This window comes from Pelecanus crispus, chromosome 3, assembly GCF_030463565.1.
Source record: "Pelecanus crispus isolate bPelCri1 chromosome 3, bPelCri1.pri, whole genome shotgun sequence".
In the NCBI taxonomy this organism is placed as follows: Eukaryota; Metazoa; Chordata; class Aves; order Pelecaniformes; family Pelecanidae; genus Pelecanus; species Pelecanus crispus.
In genome coordinates, this window is record NC_134645.1 from 45,418,543 (window position 1) to 45,430,869 (window position 12,327).

Here is a 12,327-nt window from a genome sequence, read left to right on the forward strand (position 1 = left end):
CAGAGGTGTGCCTTGATATCCTTGACAGTACACCTCAAGGAATTACTTTAACAAAAGCATTTTACAGTTATAACTGAAAAATTGCTGGAAAAGATGCAGTCCTGCCAACTACCCTAACTCCCACAGACAGAGTAAGCTGATAGCCTACAGCAACGCTGTCCAGCATTTATGCTATGTCTGCCCATGCAGAAAACTAAGTTCTTCCTAGAGGGCCTCAGGTGACCAGATCTGTACCTGACATACGAACATGCAGCTGCTCCCATCACCCATATATGCGCTTCAGTGTCTGGCCACATGCAAAGTCTCCTTCTGTTCCTATCACATATTTGATGAGGAATGCCCATGTTTTGGTTGCAGCAGAAGAGGAATCAGAGCATAGAGCTTTTCACTCTCCCTAAAGGAAGTCACATATCTCACCCTAGCTGAAAGTTCATAAACTACTGCTCTGCTGCTTGTACCTCAATCTGAAGTTAACCAGCAATTTATTTAAAAATATATTTCATTTGTTAAAACAAATAAAATTAATAAAATGGAGAATGGCATTGCCACATGGCCCGCAATAGACACATGCTAATAATACCTATCTGTTAATGATTTTTTAAATTATTTCTTCTAACAGTCCCTATGTCTACCCTTGAGAAGAGCAGCATATGTTCTAGAGTTCTCTGGTGTACTACCAGATGGAGACTAACAAACAGAGGCAGAGGTGAACTTGAAAGACTAGCGTTTTTTTATTATTATTTTTTTTAAGCAAGCTGAGATTGCCAATTAGCTTGAGACAGCTTTTAGTGCAAGGAAGTATAAATTTTGAATTGCTTATGGGTTAGCAAATGCAAAGCAACATCTTTTTCACTGAAAAAAGGTCACACCGCTTTCCAGCATTATGGAGAGCTTTCTGGAAACTTGGTTTTATTAGAGCAAAGAAGGGAAGAAATTTAATAAATGTCTAATCATCTTCACTGTAGCCAATATTTGAAGTGAAATTTATTTTCTTGCATGTTAAAAGACAAACAGGTATTTTAGCTATACACTCACGTAGCCATCTGCTAACTATCTTGGTTTTAAGAAGATCTCAAACTATGAAACTGGATGATTAAACAAGAAGTGAGAGAGATTTAAACAGACAAGGTTCAACCTGGTCCCCCGAACCAAATGTTCCAGCCATGCATACACTTCAGAACTGTCTGAAGGAAAACTTTAACACAAATGTCTGCTTCCTCAGCTGTAGGGCTTTCTGCAGACCCCTCTAGAAAGCAACATATTGTTTCCTTCAGTCTGCCTCACACAGGTGACAGTAGCATTTCACCACCCCAGCATCATTACCCATAGGAGGTCTTGGAAACAAAAGCAAGCATCTTCTTTCCGTTTCTGCTTTTTGCTTGCGGCACTATGGCACTCTGTCCCCAAACTCCCTCCCCCTCTGAGTTTGAACAGTGCCCAAACACAGGCAACCCTGGGGAAAGGAAAGTGGACTAGGACAGTGGATTTAGTCCTGGAGCACAGCAAATGCCCCAAGAGTGCAGCTGCTTGAACATCAGTCCTCCATGACCACATTTGATGGCAGGGGAGATGTTGGGGGCAGGGGAGGGGGAAGGCACTAAGTCACTTTTAGGAAAAAGTTGGCTGCAGAAGCTTTTCTGATGGCCCACAGATGATGGGACCACATTGCTCATGGGACAACAATCAAGCAAGACTTACAGATAGATGAAGTTGTTATCACTCCCCTGACCCCAAAAACAATGCTTACCACCAGCCTGCTCCCCACCATGTTGCCGCCTGCCCAGCCTGGGAGCACTCTGCTGTGGGGAGGGCATTATACTACAGGCCACCCCACCACCAGTCAACAACCCAAAATCCCGGCAGAGGCAGAAGTCTATTTGTAATCCTCTCTCACATGGGTCATGATACGGCATGCCACACACCCAAAGCACTTGTGGCAACACCTTGACAAACATGACACGGTCTTCTTTCATTTTTCAGCCCTTCTCCTTGGTGGGCACAACAACCACAGATGAATCTCTGAGATCCCAAACAAAATCCATTTCAACACTTATGTTTCTGCTGCTTGTGTAGCAGGGAATAGGATCTGCAGTATTGCTGTACATGATGCCATTACAACTGTGTAAATCTATAATCACAGCTTTTGGGGAGGGGAAGATGCCACACAGAAAGGAAGCACTAGGGCTTGCCGAGTTCATGATTTAAGCAGCAGCCGGGACTAAGCTAGTCACTAATGCAGGGTGGGGTCCGTGGAGACAATTTCCATCCTCTCTGCTGCACCACAAGAAGGTTTCCTTATCTCACAGCCCCCGGGAAATTGCTTTTAAAAAGCATAAAATCCTCATGATCAGACCAGTAACCTCCAGCACTTGGCAGTTTTGAGGTGATGCCCCATTTCCACCCAAAACCTACACCTACCTAAAGACACATCAGGAAAAGCAGTTCTGTCACCAGAGAGGGGATTGGGAGTGCTGGAAAAAGGGTCTCAAATGTAGGTTACAGCAGGGGGAAATGGGAAAGAGCTGACCTGGCTGCGTCTTTGCACCTAAAGGCACTCTGGAGCAGCAACCCAGTCTCTGGCCTCTGCATTTCCACATCCCCACATGACACTCGGTTCACGCAATCTGTGACTGGGCAAAACTATTGCGCGAAGTACAGCTGTGGTCCCAGATCTCCACAATGCCCTTCAACTTATTAGATTTAATCAGACTCTGACTGCATCTCTAGTAGCCAGAGGCAGTCACAAGGTTACTATCAGAGATCACCTGATAGTACTACTGGGTTATTCTGCCACCAGAGAGACTTTCAGGTCTTTCACGTCACAGGCTGAAAAGCTATGCTGTTTCCAGGGGTCCCCAGGCTGTGCTTTGCCTGGTCTTCTGGAAGAACAAAGGAGCAGGTGTCACCATTGCAACAACATAATGTAGTAAAGAGAGGATAACATAGAAAATAAAGTGAATTATAGGAGACAAGTGATTCAAGCAAAGGTGAATGACAACGGATGTTATTAGTTAAACAAAGGAAAGGATTTCAAATCGGGAGAAAGGTGGATCTAGAGAGCATGGGGAATTACAAAGCATTGAGGCCTCATGGTCAACAGCAGTTAAAGGCATACAAGCCAACTGGCCCTTCACCCAGGCACAAGAAACATTCAGGATTTAACAAGAGCTTGGCAGTTCAGGAGTCCTCCAATGGCCTGTGCATGGTCATACTGGAAGACTTCACAGTAGTACAGACAAATCATTAGGACTTATGTCTCCATCTGGGACTGAAGAGAATCCAACACACACCTGGGGCACAGCTTCTGGTTTAGTTTCCTCCCAAGAAACAGACACCAAAACTGCTCAAACTCAGTCACAGCAAGTAGGACAATCAGATGGTTGCTTCAAAATTCACTACAGTGCCAGAGCAAGATACGAATACAGATACAGACCAGCAACTAAACCAATTCAGGTGTCAGACACCTCAAAACCAGAGACAGGTCCTAAGCTGAAACAAAAGCATTCAAAAGAGTTCAGAAGATTTTCAGTGGAGATCTGAGTAACACCACATCTGTGTTAATGCAAGTTTGCAGCCAGCCTTCGTGCAGCCCAGTGCATATAGGAGCAACTGATGTGGCTACTGTTCATGTAACTCTTGTCTGAAACTAGTACCCCTGGAAGGTTTTTTAATTAGAAAGGATTTAGTGCTATTAAACAATAAAATATCAGAACCCCAGAGGAGGCATAATTGCAAGATGAATTGTGCAGCTCCACGGTTTCCAAATCCACATGGTGTTATTGGCAACTGGCCTTCAATTATAAGAGGGTAACAAGAAAAAGCACACAGCCAGTGACAGTGAGGTGAGGTGCCTGCTGTCCCTTAAAGGAATACTGCTCCCCTTGGAGGTTTCTGCACTGATTAGACTTTGAGACAGCCGCTGCCCAAGTACAACTCATGGTAATCTGACTGACTACAATGTGGACAGCAAAATGTGCAAAGTTTACCTGGTGTTAACTTCAGTGCTACCAGAAACTGAGTAGGCTTTTTGGGTTTTCACTAAAGGCAAGGTTTGGCCCAAGACACAAGACACATAGGGGAACAAAAGCTTCAACTCAGGCAGCCAGAAGTATGTGAAATTTACTTTCAACAAGCTTTAGCCATGGTCCAAAATCTGGGCTGGAATCTTCACAGAACAAATCCTTCTAGCAATATCCTCCCTCCTGCTACTTCAGCATCTCCCTGTGAAGACCTGCCCAATGGTGGGAGATGCATAAGAACAAATAGAAGCAAAACAAAGAGCTGACGTGAAACAGCCCATACAGGTTTGAAATTGCTGCAGTTTTCCGTTTCAAAGTTGTATAAGCGGGCTATTAGAAGTACAAATACAATCTTGTCTTATCAAAAGCTTTGGTTGGTTTCTTGGGCTTGGTTTTGTTTTTTTTTTTTTTTTTTGGGGGGGGGCAGGAGTATGAAGCAAGGCATGACAGAAATTAATCATACATTTGTTTTGGTAATTGAGACATTTTCACTTCATATTTTCAAAGCATTTCAGAACACCACTTTGAAACACAAGAAGTCCTCCCAAAGAGAAAGTTTATGAATTTCACCTACATAATCCTGAACAGAATGCTTTGTTTGACCAAAATTTGATTCCCCTCCACCCTCTGTTTGCCTCATTGCCACTGCTTCTCATCATCCCAAAGGGTTTCCCCACCACATGCACAAAGCTATTTTATATGGCACTAGAAGGACACAGATAACTTTATGAACTCCTACCACGTAGTTACAGCCCAGCAGTGATTCGGTTCCTCATCTGCTATGATACCAAACCCCTGCACTGTGCTGTAAGACACGTTAGCCACCTATTACTTATTCCAGCGGCAATGGTGTAACCCGCATTGAAGCGGAGGCTACTTTAAACCTCAGATCCTTTGGCTTCAGCATGATACTGAGTACCCAGGTACCTATAACATCCTTATTTCAGAATTTGTTGTTGAGTTAGGGCACTACTGTGGTGATCAATATACTTGAAGTACATAAATGGTAATACAGCTGCAATTACACCAGTCAGGAAACTGATCTGCATGCGGGGGCGGGGGGAGGACTCAAAGGAACAAGGAACCACTCTCGCCCCCACCATTTCAGCTAGATGAAATTCCCAATCTATTTAGCTGCACAGCTACACAAATGCTGAGTTTATTTAGCAATTGGATGGAAAAAAGGCAGCAGTGAAGTGCCACTGAGGAAACATGTAATAAACCAACCTTTGGGCCACATCCCAAAAGGGCACTGACAACTCAATGCCCAGTACTTCAATGTGAGCTATAAAAACAGAATTCCTCCAAAAATTCAGTTTTAATTTACTTGTCTGTCACAAATCAAGTCTGTAGCAGTAAAGAGATACACAGTTTTGAGCAAAAAGTCTTGGTCTAATGTTGTGATCTTTCTTCTAACCAATTATCACAGACATATTCCCAGCCTTCAGAGAGTCCATCCTTGCAGACAGCATGCTAATGCTGAGCTTGGCACGGATGCTTACACACGCACTAGGTAACACAACAGGAAAAAGTCTCAGGTTCAGTGTTTCTAAAGCAATCTGACACAAGCGGTACAGGACTGATTGTCTCTGCTGTACTTTATAGGCCACCTTAGCAAGCAGCACTTTCACAAAGGGCGGAAGACGAATGTTGCCATCACAACATGAGTGACGCTGCGAGAAAACCTTGCAACTGCACACATTGCTTAGCACAAAAGACCTGCAGGCCCATCCTCCATGGATTTGTCTTGTGAAAAACTAGTCTTGAGTTGCCATATGCACACAAGTCTGAATAGACATACAGCGCTGAGAACACTGGTTTTATTCTCAAGTTTTTCAGTGACCAGATTCCCATCTCCCTACAGTTGCTCTTGTACCTTGAGATAAATGAGCAATCCGAAAACCTGGAGAAAGCATTACTGCTGAACCCACACCCACAATGCAGGCAGTAATTCCAAAGCTGCCACATTAAGGAAGCAAGAAGAAAGTTACACCTCAGTGAGCACCTCTGTGGCAGCAAGTAGCGACTAGAACCTGCTAACAGCATGTGGGGTTGGACTAGTGACACAGCACATACCTGCTGAGCAGGTGAAAATTTCTCCATATCATTTTCAGCTTGCCACTCTGCTAGGCAACCTGCTGAGCTACATCTGCTGTTGAGATTTGCAGAAGGGCAGGCTCAAGACTGACAGGCACTAGAACAAGAAGAGTAGGACACAAACAAGAATAAAAGCTGTTCAAATAGAAGGTTTGCAAAACCTGTAATTGATCAAAGAATGCTCCAGCATTACAAACTCTTCCCATGCAAATTCTTTTTGCCATCCCCTGTTGTGGCTGACATCAATGGAAATTTGTAACTCCTGACAGTAACTAGTTACTGAGAATTATTATCTTAAAAAAAATTAACAGAAACAGAGAATCACAAAACAGCCAAGACTGGAAGGACACTCTGGAGATTTGCTTATGCAACACCCTGCTCACAGCAGGGTGAAGTAGTGCAAGTTGCTCAGGTCCAGGTACAGTCAAGCTTTGACCATCATCTTCAAAGATAGGGACTCCAAAACCTCTCTGGGTCACCTGTTCAGGTGTTTGACCAACGTCACAGTAAAATAATCATACTGTGTATCAGCCATTCCTCCCAGTTTTGTATGGTCTGCAAACTTGCTGAAGGTACACTCAGTCCCATCATCCAGATCATTAATAAAGCCGTTAAATAGTATTGGCCCTACTACCTACCCAGTATCCCTGGGGTATACCACTAGGGACCGATTTCTAACTGGACTTTGCACTGAACATAGATGTTCAGCACAAGACAGGAATAAAACTGCCAAAGCGTGCAGGTCACTTAGGAAAGCAGGCAAGGCAGAAGAGGTTACCAAGTGGCAGCAGGACCCCAGGTTGTGCTACAACCCTATATGCCCGGTAGCTCAGCCAGTTTTCAGTTAATCTCATTGTTCATTTGTCTAACCCACACTTCATCAGTTTGTCAATGAGGATGTTAATGGGAGACAGTGTCAAAAGCCTTACTAAAGTAAAGATAAACAACATCCACTGCTCTCCCCTTATCTACAGAGCTAGTCATCTCATCATAGAAGGCTATCAGGTTCATCAAGCATGATTTCACCTTCATAAATCCATGCTGACTACTCCCAATCACCTTCTTGTTCCTTATGTGTTCAGAAACAACTTCTAGGATTATTTGCTCTGTCACCTTCCTGAGGACTTATGCGTGGCTGATCACGTATAGTTCCCCAGATTCTCTTCCTTGCACTTCTTGAAGCTAGTGGTGACAATTGCTTTCTTCCAGTCCTCAGGAATCTCCCTCAATTGCCAGGACCTTTCAAAGATAATCAAGAGTGGCATCCACCAGCTCATTCAGCACTTGTTAGCACATATCACCAAGTCCCATGCACTTGTGTATGTTCCACTTCATTTTTCCATAATCTGATCCTCCTCCACCAAGGGTAAGTCTTCCTTGCTCCAGACTTTACCACTGATCTCAGGGGCCTGGGATTGCTGAAGGCAAGTTTTACCAGTAAAGGCCATCATGACAAAGGCAGCAGTGAGTACCTCAGTCATTTTCCCATCCTTTGTCACAAGATCCTCCTGCCCCATTCAGCAGTGGATCCAAATTTTCTCTCGTATCTGTTTGGAAGCCCTTTTTGTTGCCCTTCACATCACTTGTCAGATTTGGCAGTTTCTGGGTGGGCTTTGGCTTTCCTAATCCTATCCTTGAATGATTAGTGTTTCTATATGCCTCCTGGCTCACCTTTCCCTGCTTTCAACTCTTCCACACTTCTTCGGGAAATGTCCAGGTCGTAAAGAGACTTGCATTCAATCCTTGCTCCATTTCAGTACCCCATCATAAGCAGTATTCAGTTTTAAGTGTTTCAGTTTAATGCCCAGGGAACTTCTGGGGGTGTGGTGTGAAGTCCCCCAGCAAACTTTTTACACACTTGAAAACCTGACTCCTAATCAAAGGAACCGCAGTCTTAAATGAGTAAGCTTGGCTGAAGCACTTCATACTTAATGATGACCTTACTGAACATGTTTTGAAGGTACTTCCCAAACAAGGTCTCATATTTTCATTTTCTGCATTTTCACTAGGTGAAGAGATGGAAGTCCTGCAGTGCTCTAGAATCTATTTCAAGTTCTAAGCCGGGGGCTAAGCAAAAACAAGTAATAATCATGCTTTAGTGATTCCAGTAAATCACAGGGTGTCCAATTTCCTATTGCTCTAGATCTTCCATCATAAAGATGTTACCTCTTCATCATAGCAGTCCATTAGTATTCACTTTGAACATGACTCCACAAGACGTCACGAAATAGTATCAGGTCATGGTAATTCAGGCTCCTAAATTGCGTACCTGGCATCAATACAAACTTTGTTTTATATTAGACAATGAAAGTCCTCCTTGTTCCATTCTTATTTCTCACTGATAAAACAGAGATTGAGGTATATGCACACAGTATGCACAACAAGGCAGCACGTCCAGAGGTTTAATGATTTTCTGAAGTACTCTTGCAATCCTCCCTAAAAAGGGGTTATACAAAATGCTTCTAGTCTTTTCACCGAAACAAACACCGTTTTCAGGATAATTTTTTAAAAAAAACTTATTTCCAGAAGTATGAAAGATATTGCGCATTCCAATAATTTATTAATCTGCAGTATTGTGCTACACCTTGGCTCTCTCCAGCAGTGATGTTTCAAGAGCAGTTGGAAGTCAAATAACTGTGTCCAGGGTCTTAAAGATTGCAAGTAAACAGGTTTAGAGGAAAGAAGTTTAATCATGTGGAGGGTTTTAGATATCCAGAAAGATTAACATTATTGGAAAAAAAAAACCTGCAGCATCCGATAAGATTATGTTAATTAATTATGAGGGAAATATTAATTTCATACATTTATAAAAGCTTGTTTACCCATTCTAAAAACATAACATCTTTATTAATAATCTGAAGAGGATTAGCAAACAGCATTTTAACTTCAGAGGTTATCAAATTGGCAGTTACTACCAAGAGAGTTGAGATAATACATGCAGAAGTGAGAAATATGGACACAGTAGCATAATATTCACCTGGTAGAATACAGAGCAATACATCTTGGGGGGTGGGGAAAGTCACCCCAACATAGACATTCAGCACAAACAAGACAGGAATAAAACTGCCAAAGCGTGCAGGTCACTTAGGAAAGCAGGGAAGACAGAAGAGGTAACCAAGTGGCAGCAGGACCCCAGAGCACAGGGCAGAAACAGTGGAACAGATGATCTCTCCCCCACACGCCACAGGTGTCCCTAACTACTACGTACACCATCTCTTCCCTTGAAGCCCTAGTATAAAAGATGCACCAAGTTAAAGTGAAAATAGGAAATCCAGACTCAGCAATTTTGTTTTAGGGACTTGCCTCCGGTACAAGCTTAAAGCTCGCCAGAAAGTTAAAAGGGTTGCGATAGTTGACCTGACATTTCCCCCCACAGCCCCCATCACCAAATTTGTACGTTTCCACGCATCTCCCACTCAAGTGTAAGAGCCATTAAGTGCCACGGCAGGTTACCAAGTGTACTGGGTGCCTGTGCCTAGGTGCTGGCAGTGGGGGACTGCAGGGCAGCCTCTGGGAGGAGAGGCTGGATCTGCCCTGTGCTGGACACAGCAAGTTCCAACAGACCCACCACAGGGCACAGCTGAGCCCCTCAGCCAAGATGGTGCCATCTCAGTGGAAACATAAGTAAGAAAGGGTCAAACACTGCCTGCCAGTGAGGGGGGAAAAAAAAAAAAGCATGAGAAACAGCCCTGCAAGCACTGAGGTCAGAGAAGATGAAGGGGAAGAGGTGCTGCAGGCACCAGAGCAGGGACTTCCTTGCAGCCCCTGGAGATACCATGGTGGATGTGATGAGCTGACCTTGGCTGGCTGCAAACGCCCACCCAGCCGTGCCCCCGCTCCCCCTCCTCAACAGGATGGGTGAGAAAATAAGATGGAAAAGCTTGTTGGTCCAGATAAAGACAGCAACTGGGAGAGGTAACAGGCAAAACTGGGACTGGATGTTGCCAGAGAGGGGGATAATTGTGGGGAATCTTTGGCAGTTGTAAAGCAGTGAAAGGTCAAGGGCTGGAGTTTTTTTTTTTTACTCTGCATGTAAACTGTCCACCTTTGTCAGTGTTGTGATAACATTTTGATTTTGCTGTGAGGATTTCCCCCACACACGCCACCACCCCTTCAAGATAACGACAGTTTAATAAGGAAAACAAAATCTGCATGTGCAAAGCAAAGTAAAATAAGGAATTTATTCACTGCTTCCCATCAGCAGGCAGATGTCCAGCCATCAGCAGGCAGATGTCCAGCCACTTCTTGGAAAACAGGACCTCAGCACATGTAACCATTACTCCCAGCCTCCTGCAGACCCCCAGCCTACTGGCCTTGGGCAGAGCCAAGAGAGAGCGCTTTGATGCTGTGCAAGCACTGTTCAGCAACAGCCAAACCACTGGTGCATTATCAACACTTCTAGCCATAAATACAAAGAACAGCACCGTATGGGCTGCTATGAAGAAAATTACCTCTATCCCAGCCAGACCCAGTACAATCTCCACTCTATTCCATACCATTTGCATCATGTCCAGGTCCAGGTCCAGATGTATCCAATACATCTTAAGTATTGTCTGACCATCCCATCCCATTCCTTTTCTTTCTCATTCCTCAAATCCCTTTGTACCAAGGCTTACAACATGTACTCCGCACAAACCATATTTACAACCAGCAGTCAGATTTATACATCCTCATTAACCAGTATCCTCTGTCCCTTAAGAGGGGCCAAAGCCAATTTGCTACACTAAGGTAGCTAGTTAATAAACTGTTTCATTTAGACTTCAAAACATTGAAAGGTGTTCAAAGAACAAGCTGTACAGGTCACTGGTTTCAAAGACAGAATATAGACAAAGTGATCTAATACACATTGCCTTCAAATGGCATCAAGTGCACATGTACATAAGGGTGTAAAACCTAAAGGTGACATTCAGTCCTTCAGAGGAAAAAAGTCTTTGCAACCACAGACAATGCCTTCATCTTGCAGCATTCTGAGAAATAAGTTTATCTCAGGAAGCAGCACAAAACACTTTCACTTCAGAGCTTTTTGTCTTTATCTGCTACAGGACGACCTACTGTCTAGCTTTGCTACTTTTATCTCAATTTTCAAACTCCACCATTATTATTGTTAGATAGTCTTCAACACGCACCACAGCACTATTTTATTAATAGTCACCACTATTCAAGCAGCAAAAACAGAGGAGACCACAAAAATCCAAACTAAATACGACCCTGAAGAACAGTCTCTTCTCTCATTTTCATTTTCTCTTGCTAAATGGAGATAAAGAGTGTATCAGACCAAGCCGCATTCCTGCTTTTATGTTGCAGAGAACTGACGGCACTCATAGTCATTTAAGCCAATTTTATCCTTGCTAAGACTGTGCAAGGAAAACAGGGTTGGTTTAAAGCTGTGCCTGTAAGGAAAGGCTCTTACCTGCGTTAGCCCAGGGGAGATACCAGGGGCAGCTCACATTCACGTAGGTGCCGGGCAGTCCGTCTGGCCAGCAGGCATAGTTGTCAAACGTTCTGTTGCAGAACTTGCCTTCTGCAGAGAGATGGAAGGGAGGGTCATGCCACTGCCTTGTATTAATACTGCAAGGAGGAAAAGACTGAAGAGCAGAAGATAAAAGCAAACATGGACACATGCATTTAAGCCGTTAACAGCATTATGCAATTAAGCTTTGATGTGGAGTTAAACTCTGCTGGACAAATCTCGTTTATCCCCATACAACAGGCTGTTGTTTCAGGGGGGAACTGAAGAATAGATTAGGGTCTTTGACTAAATCAAGGAACAAGAAAGGTGAATCAATACTGATCCATTCCCATCTTTTCTCTTTTACACCCTTATGTGTCTTGGTTTAAATTAAAATCATTTTTGCTATGAATACTGTAGATAATCATTCATGAGAATGGTTTACAGTTTTGCAGTTGAAAAGTCTAGCCTAATATATAGATCCATCAACCAAATACCCACACACAACCATAACTTTGCATTACAGCTTAATCAATGTGAGAATACTTCAACTTCAGATTTATTAAACTGTCATTCTTAGAGGGCAGCACTCAGCAACTCAACAGGGTAACAGAGCAGAGGGAGATGAATGTTTCCCTGCCGTTGTTGTCATCAGCTACTGCTCTCACTCTGCCATAATGATGTAGTTAAGAGACGGAAAATTAACAGTTTTGAAATAATACTTCACAGATACAACTTTAGACGCATCTTATCTTTCCCAGT

At 43.4% G+C, this 12,327-nt stretch overlaps 1 protein-coding gene across 1 annotated transcript in view; it reads right to left on the reverse strand.

Annotated features, from left to right (window-relative positions):
• GLP1R (glucagon like peptide 1 receptor) overlaps nt 1–12,327 on the reverse strand; it is an 87,143-nt gene that overhangs the window by 43,390 nt on the left and 31,426 nt on the right. The window contains exon 3 of the mRNA XM_075707686.1: nt 11,527–11,637. Within this exon, the coding sequence (XP_075563801.1) occupies nt 11,527–11,637 (111 nt within the window). The remainder of the gene's footprint in view (nt 1–11,526; nt 11,638–12,327) is intronic.